Source organism: Phasianus colchicus, chromosome 33, assembly GCF_987193195.1.
Source record: "Phasianus colchicus chromosome 33, bPhaCol1.hap1.1, whole genome shotgun sequence".
In the NCBI taxonomy this organism is placed as follows: Eukaryota; Metazoa; Chordata; class Aves; order Galliformes; family Phasianidae; genus Phasianus; species Phasianus colchicus.
In genome coordinates this window covers 2217042-2239986 of record NC_143468.1, presented here as the reverse complement: position 1 = coordinate 2239986, position 22945 = coordinate 2217042, and the positions used below count along the sequence as shown (strand labels likewise).

At 64.7% G+C, this 22945-nt stretch overlaps 1 protein-coding gene across 1 annotated transcript; it reads left to right on the top strand.

Moving 5' to 3' along the window:
• Window positions 1-1528: 1528 nt before the first annotated feature.
• ITGA5 (integrin subunit alpha 5) lies at window positions 1529-22926 on the top strand. Its single transcript, XM_090128242.1, has 30 exons — window positions 1529-1810; window positions 2656-2783; window positions 3484-3602; window positions 3719-3842; window positions 4190-4251; window positions 4464-4509; window positions 4754-4879; window positions 5924-5968; window positions 6080-6123; window positions 6232-6288; window positions 6672-6724; window positions 6834-7063; window positions 8106-8297; window positions 9305-9350; window positions 9429-9536; window positions 10888-10943; window positions 11035-11186; window positions 11887-12024; window positions 13117-13184; window positions 13272-13422; window positions 15112-15204; window positions 15293-15372; window positions 16010-16090; window positions 16176-16281; window positions 17568-17720; window positions 19176-19262; window positions 19369-19482; window positions 20296-20397; window positions 20831-20953; window positions 21463-22926. The coding sequence occupies exons 1-30, from the start codon at window positions 1614-1616 to the stop codon at window positions 21544-21546; spliced, it is 3165 nt and encodes a 1054-aa protein (XP_089984368.1). The 5' UTR covers window positions 1529-1613; the 3' UTR covers window positions 21547-22926.
• Window positions 22927-22945: the final 19 nt, after the last annotated feature.

Sequence of the window (22945 nt, the reverse complement as noted above, 5' to 3'; positions counted from 1 at the left end):
GGTCTGGGGGGGGTTCCCCCCACAGTCGTATGGGAACGGCTCCAGCTCCATTTCCACCATTTCCTTCCTGGAAGCGGCTCCGGCCCCCCTGGTGTCTCCTCACTGTCCCACTCACGTCTGCTTCCTGTCCTGTGCCCCCACCCCCCACTTCTGCCCCACGTGGACCCCCCCTCATTGTCCCCCGGCCACAGTGTCCCTTTTGTCCCCTCCCTGTCACAGTACCCCCGTGTCCCATGCCACCACATCCCCACACTGTACCCACATTCCATTCCCTGGGCTCTCACCCTCCTGCCCCCCACCAGTGTCCCATATCCCCATATCCTATATCCCCATGTCCCCATATCCCCATGTCCCCGTCCCCAATGTCCCCATATCCCCATATTCCCATGTCCCCAATGTCCCCATGTCTCCAATGTTCCCATATCCCCCTATCCCCATATCCCTTTGTCCCCAATGTCCCCATGTCCCCAATGTCTCCATATCCCTATGTCCCCATATCCCCATGTCTCCAATGTCCCCATGCCCCATATCCCTATGTCCCCATATCCCCATGTCTCCAATGTCCCCATGCCCCATATCCCTATGTCCCCGTATCCCCATGTTTCCAATGTCCCCAAATGTCCCCATGTCCCCATATCTCCATGTCTCCAATGTCCCCCATATCCCCATGTCTCCAATGTCCCCAAATGTCCCCATGTCCCCATATCTCCATGTCTCCAATGTCCCCAAATGTCCCCATGTCTCCAATGTCCCCCATATCCCCATGTCTCCAATGTCTCCAATGTCCCAATGTCCCCATGTCCCCATGTCTCCAATGTCCCCCATATCCCCATGTCTCCAATGTCTCCAATGTCTCAATGTCCCCATATCCCCATGTCTCCAATGTCCCCATGTCCCCATATCCCCATGTCCCATATCTCCATATCCCTATAACCCCATATCCCTATATCCCCATGTCCCATATCCCTCTATCCCCATATCCCCATGTCCCCGATGTCCCCATGTCCCCATATCCCCATATCCCTATAACCCCATGTCCCCAGTGTCCCCACATCCCATATTCCCATCCATTTCCTGTATCCCCACCCCTTTGCTCCCCACTTCCCGCCGTCCCACTGGGATAACCCCATTCTCAGTGCCCAACGTCCCCGTCCCCACACTGAAGTGTCCCCATCCCCCTGTCCCCATCCCACCCCCTTGTCCCATTGCCGACGTCCCCATTCCCGACGTCCCCATTCCCTTTACTTTCCCCATCCCTCCGGCTGTCCCAGTTCCGCATCCCTTCTCCCGGTCTCCGTTCCCCCCCGGGGGAATCCCGCTGCTCCGTCTCCTCGTGGCGTCCCGTCATCCCGGTGTCCCCCCCGGGAAATTCCTACCACCCCCCCCCCTCCCCCCAGGTCCATCCCGGTTCCCGCTGTCCCCAATCCCGGTGTCCCTCTGTCCCCGTCCCCCCCTCGCAACCGCTCCGGTGCCGGTCCCGGTGCTTTGGGGCCGTGGCTCCTCCCCGGTGAGTCACGACGGGGCGGGGCGGGGGCGGCCCGGACCCCCCCGGGCACTTTCCGAGGGGACTCCGAAGCGGGCGGCAGCGCTGAACCGGGCAGCCCCGCTCCGCCATGACCCCCCCGGCCCCGCCGCGATGGCCCCGGAGCCGTCGGTTCCGTTACCGGGCGCTGCTCCCGGTGCTGCTGTCGCTGCTGCTGCCGTCCGCCGTCGCTTTCAACCTGGAGACGTCGCGGCCCTTCGCCTTCCGGGGGTCCCCCGGGTCCCTCTTTGGTTTCGCGTTGGATTTTTACCTGCCCCGACCCCACAGGTACCGGGAATGGGGCGGAACCGGTACCGCCCGACGGGGCGGACGGAGGGAACGGGGCGGAGGGAAACGGGACGGGGAGACGGGAACGGGGAACGGGGGCGGGAGGGAGCGGCCCCAAAGGGATGGGGAGCGGCCCCGGGGCGGGGAATGGGAACGGGGAACGGGGATGGGGAACCGGGAGCGGGGCGGGGAACGGGACGGGGAACGGGGAACGGGGAACGGGAAGCGGATCCGGGAGACGGGACGGGAAAAAGGGAATGGGGACGGGATGGGGAAGCGGGAATGAGTAACGGGATCGGGATGGGGAGCGGGAGCCGGGAAACGGAAACAACCCGGGGAGGAAAGGAGGGCGGGGGGGGGCTGAGCTCCGTCCCGGACCCCCGGCGGCCCCACCGAGGCGAACCCCCACCCCCCGCCGGGGGTCCCGGAGCGCTTCCTGTAACCGGAGCCTGGAACGGCCTCGGGGAGGGGGGGGGGGAGGCGGTGAAGGAGCTCGGCCGGACCCCCCCGCCCCCGACCCAGAATGGCGGTGATGGGGCCCTCAGGGTGCCACACATCCCACCCCCCCCCGGGGTATTTTTGGGGACCCCACTCCTCCATTCCACCGCAGTGCTGAGGGTCCCCATTTCCCGTCTTTGTGGGTCCCGACCACCGTCGTGCCCCCTCCTCCCCCACGTGTCCCGCCCCCCCCCCTCCCCCGAACCGTCGGTGGTTTTGGTGACTCAGAGCCATGACCTCCCCCCCCCCCCCCCCGGACGGGACGCCCCCGGGTCCCCACATTCCCATGGGGTGACCTTCCCTGAACGTGTTCCTGTCGTCCCCCTCCCCACCCCACCCCCCCCCAGTGTCAGCATCCTGGTTGGGGCTCCCAAAGCCAACACGAGTCAACCCAACGTCACCCAGGGGGGGGCCGTCTACCACTGCCCATGGCCCCCCAGCACTGACTGCACCCCCATTGACTTCGACCACATCGGTAAGGGATGGGGATGGGATGGGCACGAGAGTGGGGGCAGCGATGGGGACAAATGTATGGGCAGGGGATGGGGATGGGGAGAAGGATATGGGGTTGGCAATGGGGACAAGGATGGGACGAAGCCGTGGGGTGGGGAGGGACAAAGCAGAGGGAGAGGATGTGGGGGCAGGGATGGGGATGGCTGAGCACGGGGGTGTGGGGTTGGCAATGGGGACAGGGGTGCGAACAGGGATGGGACAATGCCATGGGGTGGGGATGGCTGTGAGGATGGCTTAAAGGACACGGGGACAGAGCACAGCTGGGTTTGGGGACAGAAGACAATGGGTATGGGACAGTATGTGATCAGCTATGGGGGTGGCACAGGGATAGGATATAGGGACAGGGCACAGCCAGGTATGGGGACGGGCACAGCTGGGGGCAGGAGCTGCAGGCACTGGGCCAGCGTGTCCAGGGGGGCAGAGCCACGTAACCCCAGCACCCCTCTGCCCCCCCCCCCCCACCTCCCACAGCTTTGTGCCCCCCACGTTGTCCCCCCCTGCGGTGGCCTTGGCCCCATGGCTGAGCGGTGCCTGCTTGGTTAACCATAAACCCAAGGGCACTTCGGGAAGGTGTGCAGCTGAGGTTGGGGTCCTGTGGGTTCTGGGGGGGGGGGGGAGAGGGGGGTCTGACCCTTCTGTGTGTGCTCCATCTCCCCCTGCAGGGACCCGCAGCCACCCCAATGACTTTGGGGGCAACAACACTGAAAACCCCGACCCCATGGAGTTCAAATCCCTGCAGTGGTTTGGGGCCACGGTGCGGGCGCACAACGCATCCATCCTGGTATGGGGGGGGGGGGTCTGAAGGAAGGGGGGCACAAGGTTGGGTTATATGTGTATATATGCAGACCCTTCCTTGTGCCCCACGTTTATCTGTGCCCCTCCCTTCCCCCCCCCCAGGCTTGTGCCCCCCTGTACAGCTGGCGCCCCATAAAGGATGAGGGGGGGCGAGACCCGGTGGGCACCTGTTTCCTCTCCATTGGCAACTTCTCCAAGTTCGTTGAATACGCGCCGTGCCGCTCAGGTGAGACCCCCCCCCCATGGGACCCCACCCATGGGACCCCCACCACCCACTGCCCCCCTTCCTCCCCCACACCAAGCCTGACATCAGGAGGTGACACCCACACGGACCCCCCAAGCGTCTCCACCATCCATGGGTGACCCCCCCCCTCCTCTCACCCTGGGGTGGCGCCTCACTGTTGGGACCCCCCCCCCCAGCACCCATGGGACCACCCCCTTACATCCCCTATGCCTAATGCTTGGAGTGGGGGGGGGTGACACCTATGGGACCCTGGGCAGCCCCACACCCAGAGGGGGGGCACCCATGGGACCCCAACCTCCCCTCCCCCCCCCCATTTCTCTCCCCCACAGATCTGAACTCTGAAGCTGGGCAGGGCTACTGCCAGGGGGGGTTCAGTGCGGAGTTCACCCAGGTAGGGGCACAGGGGGGGGCACTATAAGGGGACATAGGGGATATTGTGGGGATGGGGGGCCCTGGACCCCCAGGGCTGGGGGGGGGGGGCGGGCAGAGTGTGATGGGGTAAATGGGGCAATGGGGGGGGAGGTATAGGGGGGTGTCGGGGTGGGGGGGTGTAAAGTGGGGGGGCACTGGGGGTCCTTGGGCTGAACGGTTGCATCTCTGCAGACTGGACGTGTGCTCCTGGGGGGTCCTGGCAGTTACTTCTGGCAAGGTGAGACCCCCCCAAAACCCCCCCAAATACCCCTCCAAGCACCTAAATACCCCCCCCAGATACCCCTGCCTGCCCCCAACCCCCCCCCAACACCCCCAGCTGCCCCTAAACACACCCCAAACCCCCTCCAAACCCCTCCTCTACCCTTCCGTGTGTCCCTTAATGCCCTCGTGACCCCCAAATACCCCCCCCCAACCACCACCCATGGGTGCTGAGATGTCCCCCCTTCCCCCCCCCATCTCAGGGCAGGTGATGTCGGCGACGCAGGAGCAAATTGCTGCCTCCAATTACCCCGAATACTTCATCCAGGATGTGGCTGGGCAGCTGCAGACTCGCCAGGCGGCCGCCACCTATGATGACAGTTATATGGGTAGGTGGGGATGTGGGGGGGGGACAGGGGGGGGGTTTGGGGACACGTGGGGACATCGAGGCAAAGGTGTGGGGACAGGTGGATGTGGGATAGACACGGTGATGTGGGGAGGTGGGGGTGTCAGAGGTGGGGGGGTGTGTGGGGACGTGGGGACGAGGACATGGGGACAGATGGACGTGGATGTGGGGACATCAGAGATGGGGATGTGTGTGGGGACATAAGGACAAGGACATGGGGACAGATGGACATGGATGTGGGGGACATCAGAGATGGGGTTGTGTATGGGGACATGGGGACATGGGGACAGACGGACATGAGATGGACATGGGGACATCAGAGATGGGGATGTGTGTGGGGACAAGGGAAATGTGGGGACATGGGAACGTATAGGGACATGGGGACATGGAGACAAAGATATGGGGACAGACGGACGTGAGATGGATGTGAGGGATGTCAGAGATGGGGATGTGTTTGGGGACATGGGGACAGACGGACATGAGATGGACATGGGGACATCAGAGATGGGGATGTATGGGGACATGGGGACAGACGGACATAGATGTGGGGACATCATTAAGGAGTTGTGTATGGGGATATATGGGGACATGGGGACAGACGGACATGAGATGGACATGGTGACATGGAGGACATCAGAAATGGGGATGTGTGTGGGGACATGGGGACAAGGACATGGGGACAGACGGACATGAGATGGACATGGGGGACATCATGGATGTGGGGGACATCATTGATGGGGTTGTGTGTGGGGACATGGGGACATGGGGACAGACGGACATGAGATGGACATGGGGACATCAGAGGTGGGGATGTGTGTGGGGACATGGGGACAAGGACATGGGGACAGACGGACATGGATGTGGGGGACATCATTGATGGGGTTGTGTATGGGGACATGGGAACATGGGGACAGACGGACATGAGACGGACATGGGGGACATCAGGGATGGGAAGGGACGCGGGGACGTGGGGAGGGGACACCTTTTGGTGGGGGGGGGGACAGCAGTGACACCTGTCACCCCATAGGGTATTCGGTGGCAGTTGGAGAGTTCAGCGGGGACGCAACGCAAGGTGGGTGCTGTGCCCCCATTGGGATGGGGGGGGGACGACAGCATAGGGTGTCCCCCCCCCTCCCCAGCTGGGTGTGACGTGGGTTCATGCTGTCACTTTGTCCCTTTGCAGACTTTGTGGCCGGTGTCCCCAAGGGCAACCTCACCTATGGCTACGTAAGGCTGAAAGGGGGGGGAATGGGGGTTGTTTTTTTGGGGGGGGGGGGACACAGGATGCTGTGGGGTTCCCTGTGTCTCAATGTCCCCCATCTGTGTCCCCCCCAGGTCACCATCCTCAATGGCACCAACATGAAGTCGTTGTACAACTTCTCAGGGGAGCAGGTGGGTTTTTTTTGGGGGGGGGCTTTGGGGGTTTTGGGGTTCCCACGGGGGGGGGGGGAGCTCATAGGATCCCCTAGGAGGGAGGGGGGTTGTGGGGGTTTGGGGTGAGGGGGGTGTTTGGGACCCCCGTAGGACCCTTGAATGTAAGGGGGGAGTGGTGGGAGGGGGGTGGTTTGTGTAAGGTGGGGGGGGGGGGGCACCCATGTGGGTCTGGGGTCTCCTATGTGAAGTGGGAGCACCCATATGGGGGGGGGGGGGCAGGGGGGGGGTACCTATTGGGGAGCAGCTGTATAGGATGAGAGCATCCATAGGGGTGGGGGGGGGATGTGCAATGGGGGGGGGGGCACTCCATAGGGTCCCCTCCATCACCCCCCCCTTAACAGATGGCAGCATATTTTGGCTACGCAGTGGCAGCCACAGATGTGAACAATGATGGGTGAGTCGTGTCGTCCCCCCCCCCCCACCCAAAACTTCCCCCCCAACCCCCCCCCCCCATATGGGTGCTGGGACCCCCCCCCCCCCAACCTGAGCTCTGACCCTCGCAGGCTGAGCGACCTCCTGGTGGGGGCCCCCCTCTTTATGGAGCGCACAGGAGATGGGAGAGTGCAAGAGGTGGGCAGGGTGTATCTCTACCTGCAGGGGGGGGGTCACCTGTCTACCCCCCCCTCCTCCATGCCCCCCAACCCCACCATGGCCCTCACCGGACCCCAGGAATTTGGGCGCTTTGGAAGCGCCATCGCTGCGCTGGGGGACCTCGACCTGGATGGATTCAATGGTGGGAATGGGGGGGGGGTCAAGGGGGGTGGGGTGGGGGGGGATGTGTGGGGGATGAGGGGTGTTGGGGGGGGTATAGGGGATGGGGGGTGGGGGGGGGCATTGGGGTGATCAGGGGGTGGGGGGGGGCGCAGGTAATGTGGGGTAAGGGGGTGGGGGGGCAATGGGGACACGGGTTGTGGGGGGGGGGTGTAAAAAGTGCTGGGGGAATGGGGGGAACAGGGGGAAGTGTGGGGGGGGCACAGTGCTTATGGGGGGGGCTGCGGGGGGTACTTTGGTTATTGGGGGGGGGGCACAGGGCTATAGGGTGCCATGGGGGGGGGTCTTCATGGTGTACTAGGCTATAGGGTGCCATGGGGGGGGGGTCTTCATGGAGTACTGGGCTATAGGGTGCCATAGAGGGACTGCAGGGGGTACCTTGGTTATTGGGGGGGGGGTACAGGGCTATAGGGTGCCATGGGGGGCTGCAGGGGGTACCTTGGTTATTGGGGGGGGGCACAGGGCTATAGGGTGCCATGGGGGGGCTGCAGGGGGTACTTTGGTTATTGGGGGGGGTCATAGGGCTATAGGGTGCCATGGGGGGCTGTTCATGGGGTACTTTGGTTATTGGGGGGGCACAGGGCTATAGGGTGCCATGGGGGGGGGGTCTTCATGGGGTACTGGGCTATAGGATGGCATGGGGGGGCTGCAGGGGGTACTTTGGTTATTGGGGGGGGCACAGGGCTATAGGGTGCCATGGGGGGGTCTTTATGGGGTACTGGGCTATGGAGGGGGGGGGCACAGGGCTATAGGGTGCCATGGGGGGGGGGTCTTCATGGAGTACTGGGCTATAGGATGCCATGGGGGGGCTGCAGGGGGTACTTTGGTTATTGGGGGGGGTCATAGGGCTATAGGGTGCCATGGGGGGGGTGTTCATGGGGTACATGGGCTATGGGGGGGATGCATGGGATGCTCAGGGATTGGGTGGCACAGGGGGGTGCGGTGACCCCCTCCCCACCCTACAGCCCCACTGACGGTGCTGGTGGGGGGGGGGGGGGGTCCAGATGTGGCAGTGGGGGCTCCGCTGGGGGCCGAGGATCGCCGGGGTTTGGTGTACATCTACAGTGGGAGGGGGGCTGGGCTGCACCCCCACCCTGCCCAGGTGCTGAGGGGGCAGTGGGCGCCCGGCCGGAACCCTGACTTCTTTGGGGCCGCCCTACGTGGGGACACCGACCTGGATGGCAACGGATACCCAGGTGAGGAGATGTGGGGTAAAGCAATGGCACCCGTGGTGTCACCCCGTGGATAGGGACACCCACCCCACAGCATTGCCACCCCATGGCCATGGACGTCCACTCCACCACCCCATAGCCATGGGCACCCACCCCACAGCATTGCCACCCCATGGATAGGGACACCCACCCCATGGCAGTGCCACCCCATGGATAGGGGTGCCACCCCATGACCATGGGCACCCACCCCACAGCATTGCCACCCCATGGATAGGGACATAGGGACACCCACCCCATGGCAATGCCACCCCACAGATAGGGACACCCACCCCACAGCAGTGCCACCCCATGGCCATGGGCACCCACCCCACCACCCCATGGATAAGGACACCCACCCCATGGCAGTGCCACCCCATGGTTGGGGACACCCACCCCACCACCCCATGACCATGGGCACCCACCCCACAGCAGTGCCACCCCATGGCCATGGACACCCACCCCACCACCCTATAGCTATGGGCACTCACCCCACAACATTGCCACCCCATGGATAGGGACATAGGGACACCCACCCCATGGCAGTGCCACCCCATGGCCATGGGCACCCACCCCACCACCCCATAGCCATGGGCACCCACCCCACAGCATTGCCACCCCATGGATAGGGACACCCACCCCACAGCAGTGCCACCCCATGACCATGGGCACCCACCCCACAGCATTGCCACCCCATGGACAGGGACACCCACTCCACCACCCCATAGCCATGGGCACCCACCCCACAGCATTGCCACCCCATGGATAGGGACATAAGGACACCCACCCCACAGCAGTGCCACCCCATGGCCATGGACACCCACTCCACCACCCTATAGCCACCCCATAGCCACCCCACGGCCATGGACACCCACCCCACCCACCCCATGGCAGTGCCACCCCATGGCTGAGGACACCCACCACCCCACAGCAGCGCCACCCATGGGTGCCCCACAACCCATTGCCACCACCCACACCTCACCCTCTCCCCACAGACCTCCTGGTGGGCGCCTTCGGGGTGGACACGGCCGTGGTGTACAGGTGGGTGCCATCACCCAACCGGGGTGGGTGGGGGGTGTCCCCTGGGTGCCCACCCCGTTCCTGACACGCTGTCCCCAGGGGTCGCCCCATTGTCCATGCCAGCGCTTCGCTGGCTGTTGTGCCCACCATGTTCAACCCCGAAGAGCGAGGCTGCGTCCTGGAGGGCACCGACGTCCACGTGCCATGGTGGGTGACAGTGGGTGGCACTGGGAGGGGCTTGGGGACACCCAGGGGACAGTGGGGATGCCCAGGAGACAGTGGGGTGGGGGGTATTTGGGGGGCACAGGGGGTACGAGGGGGCTTGGGGACGCCCAGGAGACAGTGGGGTGGGGGGTATTTGGGGGCATGGGTGGTGTGGTGACAGTGGGTGGCATTGGGGGGCACTGGGGGCACTGGGGGCTTGGGGACACACAGGGGACTGTGGGGTGGGGGATATTTGGGTGGCACTAGGGGGTACAAGGGGGCGTGGGGATGCCCAGGAGACAATGGGGTGGGGGGTATTTGGGGGGCACAGGGGGTACAAGGGGGCTTGGGGATGCCCAGGGATGTGGGGAAACCCAGGAGACAGTGGGGTGGGGGGTATTTGGGGGTCTCGGGTGGTGTGGTGACAATGGGTGGCACTGGGGGCACTAGGGGGTCACTGGGGGCTTGGGGACACACAGGGGACTGTGGGGTGGGTGGTATTTGGGGGGCACGGGGGGCTTGGGGACGCCCAGGGGGTGTGGGGAAACCCAGGAGACAGTGGGGTGGGGGGTATTTGGGGGTCTCGGGTGGTATGGGGTTGGTTTTGGGGTTTGGGGACAGTGGGAGGGGACATCTGGGGGTGATGGGGACCTCGTGGTGCGTGATGGGGGCGTGGGGGTGCTGGGGGGGGTGGCACCTGGGTATGGGGTGGGTGCATATGGGGGTCCCTGGGTATGGGATGGGTGCATATGGGGGTCCAGGGTGTGGGGTGGGGGCCCTTGCATATGGGGTGGGGGTCCCTGGGAATGGGGTGGGTGCATATGAGGGTCCAAGGTGTGGGGTGGGGGTCCCTGGGAATGGGGTGGGTGCATATGGGGGTCCCTGGGGGTGGGGTGGGTGCATATGGGGTGCCTGGGGATGGGGTGGGGGTCCTTGCATATGGGGTGGGGGTCCCTGGGAATGGGGTGGGTGCATATGGGGGACCAAGGTATGGGGTGGGGGTCCTTGGATATGGGGCAGGGGTCCCTGGGTATGGGGTGGGTGCATATGGGGGTCCCAAGATGTGGGGTGGGGGTCCCTGGGTATGGGGTGGGTGCATATGGGGGTCCCTGGGGGTGGAATGGGTGCATGTGGGGGTCCCAAGATGTGTGGTGGGGGTCCTTGGATATGGGGCAGGGGTCCCTGGGTATGGGGTGGATTCATATGGGGGTCCCTGGGAATGGGGTGGGTGCATATGGGGGTCCCAGGGTGTGGGGTGGGTGCTCTGGGGGGGGGCCACTGACATGCAGCGGACGCTGTGGGGAAGGGGAGGGGAGGTCCCATGGGTGCCCCTGCTGTGTCCCACCCCCCCCAGCATCAACGTCAGCTTCTGCCTCAACGCTTCGGGTCGCCACGTCCCCGGTCCTATTGGTGAGTGTTTGGGGTGGGGGGCACTGAGGGGACACTGAAGGAGGACACCGAACCCCAATATTGGATGTGCCCCCCCCTTTCTCCCCCCCAGGCTTTGCAGTGGAGCTGACCCTGGATGGGCTGAAGGCTCCAGGGGGGAGGCGGGCGCTGTTCCTGGGGGGTCGTGAGCCCACCCTGACCCTCGCTGTCCCCGTCCCCAACGGAGCGGGCGCACGGTGCCACAGCATGGCTGTGTTCCTACGGGTATGGGGTGGGGGGGGGCTGGGGGTCCTGAGTTGGGGTGGGGTACCTGGGGGTGGGGTGGGTGCATATGGGGGTCCTTGGGGATGGGGTGGGGGTCCCTGGGAATGGGGTTGGTTCATGTGGGGGTCCCTGGGTATGGGGTGGGTGCATACGGGGGACCCTGGATATGGGGTGGGGGTCCTTGGGTATAGGGTAGGTGCATATGGGGTGCCTGGGGATGGGGCGGGTGCACATGGGGGACCATGTGGATGGGGTGGGTGCATAAGGGGTCCCTGGATATGGGGTAGGGGTCCTTGGGTATGGGGTTGGTTCATATGGGGGATTCTGGGTATAGGGTGGGTGCATATGGGGGTCCTTGGGGATGGGGTGGGAGTTCCTGGGTATGGGGTAAGTTCATGTGGGGGTCCCTGCAGATGGGGTGGGTGCATATGGGGGTCCCTGGGTATGGGGTAGGGGTCCCTGGGTATGGGGTTGGTTCATATGGGGGTCTCTGGGTATAGGGTGGGTGCATATGGGGGTCCTTGGGAATGGGGTGGGTGCATATGGGGGTCCCTGGATATGGGGTAGGGTTCCCTGGGTATGGGGTTGGTTCATATGGGGCTCCCTGGGTATGGGCTGGGATGCACGGGGGTGTCCCGAGTGGGGGGTGGGGGTTCATGGATGCACCCCACAGCTCTGCTCTCATCCCCCCCCTCTGCAGAACGAGTCGGAGTTCCGAGACAAGCTGTCACCCATCGCCGTGGGGCTGAGCTTCGCCCTGGACCCCCACGCCCCCCCCGATGCCCACGGGCTGCACCCGGTGCTGGCAGCCACCACACGCACCCGCCTGGAGGCCAAGGTGTGTTGTCACCCACTGCCACCCACTGTCACCCCACAGCACCCACTGCCACCCCATGGCTCCCAGTGGCACCCAGTGGCACCCAGTGGCACCTGGTGCCACCCCATGGTGCCATCGCGGTGCCATCGTCCCCATCACCTCTTGTGTCCCCTGTGTCACCCATCGCCCACGTCCCCCATTGTCCCCATACCCCCCACTGTCCCCATCATCCCCCCAAGGCCCCCCACATCCCCCCCCATCCCCATTGGCCCCCATTGTCCTCTGTCACCCCCCATCCCCACTGTCCCCCCTTGTCCCCATGTTCCCTATTGTCCCTTCTCACCCCCCACCTGCTACGTCCCCCCATGTCCTCCTATGTCCTTGATCGTCCCCCATTGTCCCCACGTGCCCCATTGTCCTCTGTCATCCCCCCCATCCCACCATCCCCACTGTCCCCCATTGTCCCCGTGTCCCCTATTGTCCCCTATCACCCCCCCACCCCTCATTGCCCCCATTATCCCTGCTGTCCCCTATTGTCCCCATGTCCCCCATTGTCCTCTATCACCCCCCCATCCCCACTGTCCCTATTGTCCCCGTGTCCCCTATTGTCCCCTATCATCCCCCCACCCCTCACTGCCCCCATTACCCCTGCTGTCCCCTAATGTCCCCTATGATCCCCTCACCCCCCAAGTCCCCCCATCCCCACTGCCCCCCATTGTCCCCGTGTCCCCTCTTATCCCCTATCACCCACCCCCCCACCCCTCATTGCCCCCATTACCTCTACTGTCCCCTCTTGTCCCCATGTCCCCTGTTGTCCCCTATCATCCCCCCACCCCCCAAGTCCCCCCATTGTCCCCCATTGTCCCCTATCACCCCCCCATCCCCTCTGCCCCCCATTGTCCCCATGTCCCCTATTGCCCCCTATCACCCCCCCACCCCTCATTGCCCCCATTACCCCCATTACCCCTACTGCCCCTAATGTCCCTTCTCATCCCCCCACCCCCCAAATCCCCCCCATCCCCATTATGCCCCATTACCTCCATTGTCCTCTATCAACCCCCCACCCCTAATTGTCCCCCATGTCCCCAACTGCCCCCCATTGCCCCCCCCCAGGCTCACATCCAGTTGGACTGCGGTGAGGACAACGTCTGCGTGCCTGACCTGCAGCTGGAAGCATTCACGTAAGTGGGGGGGGGGGGCAATAGGGCACCATGGGGTGGGGGTCCGCCTGTTGGGGGGGGGTCCCATAGGGCTGTGGGTGTCCATAGGGACCGCCGTGCTGTGTACCTGGGGGATCGTAACAGCCTCAACCTGACCTTCATCGCCCGCAACCAGGGTGAGGGGGGGGCTTACGAAGCTGAGCTGCACGTGCGGCCCCCCCCCCACGCACAGTACACCGGGGTGCTGCACCCCCATGGGGTACGAAATTTTGGGGGGGGGGGAGGCACTGAGGTTGGGGAAGGGGTCTTGGGTATGGGGAGGACATTGGGGTGTTCCTGTGGTATAGGGTGGGGGTCTCTGGGGATGGGGGGGGCATGGAGGGGCGTCTGAGGGTGTGGGGTCTCTGGGTATGGGGGGGACATGGGGGGTCTGAGGGTGTGGGTGGGGGTCTCAGGGTATGGGGGGGGGTGGGGGGGGTCTGAGGGTGTGGGGGTCTCTGGGTATGGGGGGGACATGAGGGGGTCTGAGGGTGTCTGAGGGTGTGGGGTGGGGTCTCTGGGTATGGGGGGGGATGGGGGGTCTGAGGGTGTGGGGTGAGGGTCTTAGGGTACGGGGGGGATGGGGAGGTCAGAGTGTGGGGTGGGGTCTCTGGGTATGGGGGGGGGTGGGGGGGGTCTGAGGGTGTGGGGGTCTCTGGGTATGGGGGGGGGAATGGGGGGTCTGAGGGTGTGGGGTGGGGTCCCTGGGTATGGGGGAGATGGGGGGGTCAGTGTGTGGGTGGGGGTCTCTGGGTATGGGGGGGGATGGGGGGGTCTGAGGGTGTGGGTGGGGGTCTCTGAGTAGGGGGGGGATGGGGAGGTCAGGGTGTGGGGTGGGGGTCTCAGGGTATGGGGGGCATGGGGGGGTCAGAGGATGTGGGGTATGGGGGTCTCTGGGTATGGGGGGGGGATATAGGGGCAGGTCTGAGGGTGTGGGGTGGGGGTCTCAGGGTATGGAGGGGCCATGGGGGGGTCTGAGGGTGTGGGGTGGGGGTCTCAGGGTATGGGAGGGGGGGATGGGGGGGTCTGAGGGTGTCTGAGGGTGTGGGGTGGGGGTCTCTGGTATGGGGGGGACATGGGGGGGTCTGAAGGTCTGGGGTGGGGGTCTCTGAGTATGGGGGGGGGATGGGGGGGTCTGAGGGTGTGGGGGTCTCTGGGTATGGGGGGGACATGAGGGGGTCTGAGGGTGTCTGAGGGTGTGGGGTGGGGGTCTCTGGGTATGGGGGGGGATGGGGGGTCTGAGGGTGTGGGGTGAGGGTCTTAGGGTATGGGGGGGTCAGAGTGTGGGGTGGGGTCTCTGGGTATGGGGGGGACATGGGGGGTCTGAGGGTGTGGGGTGGGGGTCTCTGGGTATGGGGGGGGGGGTCAGGGTGTGGGGTTGGGGTCCCTGGGTATGGGAGGGGATGGAAGGGTCAGAGTGTGGGGTGGGGTCTCTGGGTATGGGGGGGATGGGGGGTCTGAGGGTGTGGGGTGAGGGTCTTAGGGTATGGGGGGGGGAATGGGGGGTCTGAGGGTGTGGGGGTCTCTGGGGATGAGGGGGCATGGGGGGGTCTGAGGGTGTGGGGTGGGGGTCTCTGAGTATGGGGGGATGGGGAGGTCAGGGTGTGGGGTGGGGGTCTCTGGGTATGGGGGGGATGGGTGGGGTCTGAGGGTGTGGGTGGGGGTCTCAGGGTATGGGGGGGACATGGGGGGGTCTGAGGGTGTGGGGTGGGGGTCCCTGGGTATGGGGGGGGGAGTATGGGGGGGGGGACCCCAAGCACAGGATGGGTGCCCCCAGGGATTGGGTTGGAACATGGGGGCGCCCCCAGGTGTGGGGTGCCCATGGTTGGGGGCTGCCCCACAGCACCCTGAGGCGGCAGCATCACTGATGCCCCCCCTCCCTCCCCCCCCCACCCCCATTTTCCCCCAGAACTTTTCAGCACTGAGCTGTGAGCTGGGGGGGGGCAACGGCTCGAGCCCCCTCGTGTGCGACCTGGGCAACCCCATGAAGGCAGGGGCCAGTGTGAGTGAGGGGGGGGGGCACAAAAGAGGTGGGGGGATGGGAAGGGGATATAGGGGGCACGATGCGACGTCCCCTTCTGTCCCCACAGATCTGGGGGGGGCTGCGCTTCACGATCCCCCACCTCAGTGACAGTGGCAAAAACGTCCGCTTTGAGCTGCAGATCCGCAGGTGGGGGGGTTTGTGGTGGGGGGGGGTTGTGGGGGGGGGGGGGTCCCGGTTGGGTTTGGGTCCCCAGGGATGGAGGGGGATGGGGTGAATCCCACCAAGTGTGGGGCAGCGTTGAGGGGGGTCCCTTTTGGTGATGCTTTGGGGTGGGGGGGGGGCATCTTGGATGGAGGGGTGGGGGGCAGGAAAATTCCATTTTGTAGGGGATGGATTGGGGGGGGGATCCCAATTGGGGGTAATGAGGGGGGGGGTCTCATTTTGTGGCATATTGGGGTGGGGGGGGGGTTCATCTGTGGGTTGTGGAGAGGGGGTCGAAAAGAAGGTGAGGGGGGGTCCTATTTTGGGGGGGGGGGGAGGAGAAATGATGAGGAATCCAATCTGCAGCCATTGGGTGGGTGGGGGGGTCCTGCAGGGGGGGCACCTCACAGTGGGGGGGGGGGTCCCAAAAGGGTGGGGTGCCATTTTTGGGGGGTTGGGATCACACACTGAGACCATTGAATGGGTGGGGGTCCTGCAGGAGTGCAGATGTGACACCCCCCCCCTCCAGCCTTTCTCCGTGGTGAGATGGTTCTGGGGGTGGGGGGGAGGGTGGGGGGGGGGGGGGGGGGCTGTGGGTGACCCCTCCCCAATTTACCAACAGCAAAAACGCCAACAACTCCCAGAGCGAGGTGGTGGCACTGCTGCTGGAGGTGCGCGCAGCCACGCGCCTCTCTGCCTTTGGGTGAGTGACACCACTGGGGGGGGGCACCAGGGGTTGGGATGTGGGGCTGAGCCTCTCCTCCCCACCCCACCCCCCCCCACCCTAGGGTGTCACGACCTGAAGTTGTCACCATCCCTGAGCCTGGCTGGGTGCCCCCACAGCCCCCCCAGCACCTGGAGGACATCGGACCGCCGGTGGAGTTTGTCTATGAGGTGGGTGGGGATGTCACCAAATCTAAGGGTGGCCCCCGTGTCCCCAAACCTTTGGCTCCCCATGTCCCCAGTCCCAATGGTCCCACTGGCCCCAGTCCTGCAGGTCCCCACATCCCCAACCCTGGGGGTCCCCGTGTCCCCAGTCCCAGTTGTGCCCACGTCCCCAACCCTGGGGTCCCCGTGTCCCCAGTCCCAGTTGTGCCCACGTCCCCAACCCTGGGGGTCCCTGTGTCCCCAGTCCCAGTTGTGCCCATGTCCCCAACCCTGGGGGACCCCGTGTCCCCGATCCTACAGATGTTCCATGTCTCTATAAGTGTCCCCATGAATATCCATGGCCCTCCATGTCCCCAACCCTGGGGGTCCCCGTGTCCCCAGTCCCAGTTGTGCCCATGTCCCCAACCCTGAGGGTCCCCATGTCCCCATCCCAGTTGTGCCCACGTCCCCAACCCTGGGGGTCCCTGTGTCCCCATCCCAGTTGTGCCCACGTCCCCAACCCTGGGGGTCCCCATGTCCCCAATCCTACAGATGTTCCATGTCTCCATAAGTGTCCCCATGAATATCCATGGCCCTCCATGTCCCCAACCCTGGGGGTCCCCGTGTCCCCAGTCCCAGTTGTGCCCACGTCCCCAACCCTGGGGGTCCCTGTGTCCCCAGTCCCAGTTGTGCCCATGTCCCCAACCCTGGGGGACCCCGTGTCCCCGATCCTACAGATGTTCCATGTCTCTATAAGTGTCCCCATGAATCTCCATGGCCCCCCATGTCCCCAACCCTTCTTGTCCCCATCCCCGAGGGTCCCTAATCCCACAGGTGTCCCCGTGAACCCAGGAGGTCCCCATGAACCCTGAGGGTCCCCATGTCCCCAGTCCTACAGGTCCCCATGTCTCCAGCCATGGGGACCCCCATGTCCCCCCTCCTAGTGGCATCCATGTCCCCAGTCTTGGGGGTCCCCATGTCCCAGTGGTCCCCACGTCTCCAATCCCAGTGGTGTCCATATCCCCAGTCCTGCAGGTCCCCATGTCCCCATCCCCGAGGGTCCCTAATCCCACAGGTGTCCCCATGAACCCTGGGGGTCCCCATGAACCCTGGGGGTCCCCATGTCCCCAGTCCTTCAGGTCCCCAATGTCTCCAACCATGAGGAGCCCCATGTCCCCAATTCCAGTGACCCCCACCCATGGGTGTCCCCACATCCCCAACCCCATGTCACCCATATCCCCAACCCACGGTTGCGACGTCCCCATGCCACAAATGCCACCACACGATGTCCCCACCCCCCCCCGTGCCCCCAGGTGGTGAATGAGGGTCCCAGTGCCATCAGCCATGGCACCCTGGAGCTCAGCTGCCCCCTGATGCTCGGTGATCACCCCGTGCTTTACATCGTCGGCCATTCGGGGCCACGGAACTGCAGTGCCAGCCACAGCCTGGACAGACTGCAGTTGGCGGTGAGGCCGTGGGGATGGGAGTGGGGCACGGGGTGGCAATGAGAGATGGGCACTGAGTGGCACTGGGTGGCACTGGGTGGCAGTGAGAGATGGGCACTGGGTGGCTCTGGGTGGCACTGGGGACATTGGGTGGCAATGGGTAGCAGTGAGAGATGGGCACTGGGGGGCACTGGGGGCACTGGGGACACTGGGTGGCACTGGGTGGCACTGGGTGGCAGTGAGAGATGGGCACTGGGTGGCACTGGGGGCACTGGGTGGCACTGGGTGGCAGTGAGAGATGGGCACTGAGTGGCTCTGAGTGGCACTGGGGACATTGGATGGCACTGGGTGGCAGTGAGAGATGGGCACTTGTGTGGCACTGGGTGGCACTGGGGACATTGGGTGGCACTGGGTAGCAGTGAGAGATGGGCACTGGGTGGCTCTGGGTGGCACTGGGGACATTGGGTGGCAATGGGTGGCAGTGAGAGATGGGCACTTGTGTGGCACTGGGTGGCACTGGGTGGCAGTGAGAGATGGGCACTGGGATTACTGGGGACACTGGGTGACATTGGGTGGCAATGAGACATGATTGCTGGGGGCACTGGGAGGCACTGGGCAACAATGAGAGATGGGCACGGGGGACATTGGGTGGCACTGGGGGTTGGGTACTGGGATTACTGGGGAGTCTGAGTGACACTGGATGGCACTGGGTGACAGTGGGTGGCAGTGAGAGATGGGCACTGGATGGCACTGGGGGCACTGAGGGACACTGGGTGGCACTGGGTGGCACTGGGTGGCAGTGAGAGATGGGCAGTGAGTGGCTTTGGGTGGCACTGGGGTCACTGGGGACACTGGGTGGCACTGGGTGGCAGTGAGAGATGGGCACTGGGTGGCACTGGGGACATTGGGTGGCACTGGGTGGCAGTGAGAGATGGCCACTGAGGGGCTTTGAGTGGCACTGGGGGCACTGGGGACATTGGGTGGCACTGGGTAGCAGTGAGAGATGGGCACTGGGTGGCGCTGGGTGGCACTGGGGACATTGGGTGGCAATGGGTGGCAGTGAGAGATGGGCACTTGTGTGGCACTGGGTGGCAGTGAGAGATGGGCACTGGGATTACTGGGGACACTGGGTGACATTGGGTGGCAATGAGACATGAGTGCTGGGGGCACTGGGCAACAATGAGAGATGGGCACGGGGGACATTGGGTGTCACTGGGTGGCACTGGGGGGTTGGGTACTGGGATTACTGGGGAGTCTGAGTGACACTGGATGGCACTGGGTGACAGTGGGTGGCAGTGAGAGATGGGCACTGGGTGGCACTGGGTGGCACTGGGTGGCACTGTGGACATGGGGTGTGAGTGGGGGACGAGGAGCATCACGGGAGGGGACAGAGGTGTCACCTGGAGGTGGTGAGGATGGCACTGGGGGGGGGGGACGGGGGCACAGCACGGTCCCCAACCTGACCCCATCCCATAGGAACAGGAGCAGAGCCAGCACAGCCACGCACTGCAGCGCCGGGACACGCGGGGGGGGGTTGGTCCTCCCGGCCCCCCCAGCACTCTGGTGAGTGCCCCCATCCCCACGTCCCCATCGTGGGGCACGTGCCATCGCCTCGTGGGTGCCACCCATGGGTGCCATCACCAGTGACACCGTGGGTGGGGGTCCGCAGGGCTGCCCCGAGGCGGAGTGCTTCAGGCTGAGCTGCCCCATGGGGGGGTTGGAGAAGCAGCAGAGGGCGATTCTGCACCTCAGCGCCCGACTGTGGGCACGATCCTTCCTGCAGGTCAGCTGGGACCCCCCCACAAACCCCCCCTGGATACCCCAAAACCCCCCCTGACCCCACCCCCCTCCCCTTGGGGACCCTCCCATCACCCCCTGGGACCCCCATCACCCCCTGGGACCCCCATCACCCCCTGGGATCCCTCAGCAACCCCCCCCCATCCCGATTCCCTTCCCCCCCCCCCCCTATTAGCACCACAGCCCACCAAGACCCCCAGTGCACCCATCCTCCCTCTCAGCAGCCTGGCACCTTTCAGGGACCCCCATAGAGCCCCCCAACAGCCCCCTGTGCCCCTCTGTGCCCCCCCTACAATCCCCACAGCCCACCTGCCCACAGGGACCCTCAGCACCCCTATCCCCCCCCCACCCAGCACCCTGTCACTTTGCTGGGACCCCCATATTGCCCCCAACAGCCTCCTGCCTCCCCCACCCCCAACATCCCCAGCTCCCATGTGCCACAGTTCCCTGGGGGTGTCGTGGTCTCCCATGGGTGCCTCCAGATCCCCTGTGGGTGTGAATTTGGGGGTCCACTCCCCGCTCCCCTCCCCCCCTCTGGGGCTGTGGGTGCTCAGTAAGCACATTGTCACAGTGCCCCAGGGTGGGTGCCAGGTCCCCACTGCCCCCTGTGGGGGGGACATAGGTGTGGGTGGGCACCCATGGGTGTCATTGGGTGGGTACCCATAGAGATGTGGGTGGGCACCCGAGGGTGTCAGTGGGAAACTGTGGCTGTGGGTGGGCAGCCACGGGTGGCAGCAGGTTCCGGGTGCCCACGTGTGTCGGTGACACCCATGGGTGCTGACACTCCGTGCTGCTGCAGCGGGAGGTGCGGGCGCAGGCGCTGCGCTGCGATGCTGAGTACCGGGTGCTGAGGCTGCCATACCGGGTGCGGCCCCCCCATTACCCCAGCCAGAGTCTGCAGGTGAGGGGGGGACCCACGGGAGTGGGGGTGGGGGGCAGAGATGGGGCTGTGGGGAGTGTGGGGGGCTGGGGGTGGTCCCACGTTGAGCCCACGGGTGATGCTATGCGAGGCTGGGGCTCTGGGGTGGGGGTGGGAGCCCACGGGTGATGCTGGAGGTGATGCTGGGGGGGACCCTACAGATGGCACTGTGGGGTGATCCCACAAATGACACTTTGGGGGATGCCGTGGAGCGACCCCACGGGTGACATTGGGGTTGACGCTGTGGGGTGACGCTCCATGGGGTGACCCTACAAGGTGACGCTATGGGTGGCCCAATGGGTGACGCTGTGCTATGACCCCATGGATGACACTGGGGATGATGCGTGTGGGGTGGTGATGCTGTGGGGTGATGCTGTGGGGTGGTGACCCCCACGGGTGTCTCTCTGGGCTGCAGGTGGTGACGGGGTTGCAGTGGGCGCGTGCTGAGAGCAGTGCAGGGGTCCCGGTGTGGGTGGTGGTGCTGGCGGTGCTGCTGGGGCTGCTGCTGCTCGCCCTGCTCAGCTACGGCCTCTACAAGGTGGGTCTGGGGGTGTTGAGGGGGGGATAAAGGGAGCAGAGGATATGGGGTCGTGGGGGGCAGCAGGGGACATGGGTGGCATAGGGGTTGCGGGGTCTCCAAGAGGCATGGGGGATTTTGGAGGACATGGGGGATGTGGGGCCATGGGGGAACATGTGGGTGGCACATGTGGGGATGTGGGGGATGCAGGGATACGGGAGACCCCAGGGTAAATGGTGGCATGAGGGGACGTGGGGTCTCCAAGGGACATGGGGGACGCAGGGGCATGGGAAAGCGCAGGGGATGTGGGGGGCACAGGGGACACGGGAGGATTTGGGGGACATAGGGGGATGGGAGACCCCAGGATATGGGGTCTCCCAAGTGTCAGGAAGGAACATGGGGGATACGGGGGCAGGGAAGACCCCAGGGTGGCACGGGGGTCTCCAAGCGACACCAGGGGATGCACAGGGGGTGGCACAAGGGATGTGGGGCCACAGGTCACCCCCTGACCCCCCCCTTATGCCCCCCAGCTGGGCTTCTTCAAGCGCTCGGTGCCCTACGGCACAGCCATGGAGAAGGCACAGCTGAAGCCCCAGGCGGCCTCGGAGGCCTAAAGGGGTCCCCGCACCGCCGGCGTCACCCGGACGGCGCCGTCACACCGGGCACAGCTACAGCGGGTGCCAACAGCTGGGACAGATGGCAGCACCGGAGCGGGAGCACTGAACCCGGCGGCACCGCTGGATGGCACCGGGGTGGGCACCACCGGCACGAGTGGCAGCGCCAGAGCTGTTCCTGTTGGGCACCGCCGCCGTGCAGGGGACGATGCTGCCATGGGTGATGGCACCGTGATGGGCAGCGCTGCGCCCACAGCGGCACCGCGATGGGGGTCACCGTGATGGCACTGCTGTGCCAACGCTGTCACCGTGATGGGTATCACTGCCATGGCACCGCTGTGCCAACGCTGTCACCGTGATGGACGTCACCGTGATGGCACTGCTGTGCCAACACTGTCACCATGATGGGTACCAACACCATGGCGCTGCTGTGCCAACACTGTCACCACGATGAGCATCACCATGATGGCACCACTGTACCAACACTGTCACCATGATGGACGTCACTGTGATGGCACTGCTGTGCCTACAGTGTCACGGTGATGGACGTCACTGTGATGGCACTGCTGTGCCTACAGTGTCACCGTGATGGGTACCAACATCATGGCGCTGCTGTGCCAACACTGTCACCACGATGAGCATCACCATGATGGCACCACTGCTGTGGTCACCGTGATGGATGTCACCGTGATGGCACCACTGTGCCAACACTGTCACTGTGATGGACATCACTGTGATGGCACTGCTATGCCTACAGTGTCACCGTGATGGGTACCAACATCATGGCGCTGCTGTGCCAACACTGTCACCACGATGAGCATCACCATGATGGCACCACTGTACCAACACTGTCACCATGATGGACGTCACTGTGATGGCACTGCTGTGCCAACCCTGTCACCGTGATGGACGTCACCGTGACGGCACCGCTGTGCCAAGACTGTCACCATGATGGGCATCACCATGACAGCAGTACTGCGCCAACAGCGTCACAGTGATGGGTGTCACCACAACAGCACTGCTGTACCTCTACCACCACCATGATGGGCATCACCATGACGACACCACTCTACCAACCCTGTCACCGTGACGGATTGGCACCGCGACGGCACCGCTGTGCCACCCCGTGTTCACCACAATGGATGTCACCACGACGGCACTGCTGTACCAACCCTGTCACCATGCTGGATGTCACCACGATGGCACTGCTGTGCCAAATCTGTCCCCGCATCACCCCGGACCACCCCGGACTGTTGTCACAGTGCCACGCTCTGCACTGCTGGTGCCCCCCAGCGCGGGCACCTCACTTTGCACTGAGCCCGCGCCCCTCATTTTTGGGGGGGGGGGGGACACAACACCCAAATCTGCCCCCCCACCCATCCTTCCCCCCCCCCCCCGG

Excerpts from the sequence above, each read along its gene's own strand:
- ITGA5 (XM_090128242.1), top strand. The coding sequence starts at position 1,614 with ATGACCCCCCCGGCCCCGCCGCGATGGCCCCGGAGCCGTCGGTTCCGT. Across the intron at positions 9,537-10,887 it reads ACCGACGTCCACGTGCCATG|CATCAACGTCAGCTTCTGCC; the intron begins GTGGGTGACAGT and ends CACCCCCCCCAG. Across the intron at positions 13,423-15,111 it reads GGGTGCTGCACCCCCATGGG|AACTTTTCAGCACTGAGCTG; the intron begins GTACGAAATTTT and ends ATTTTCCCCCAG.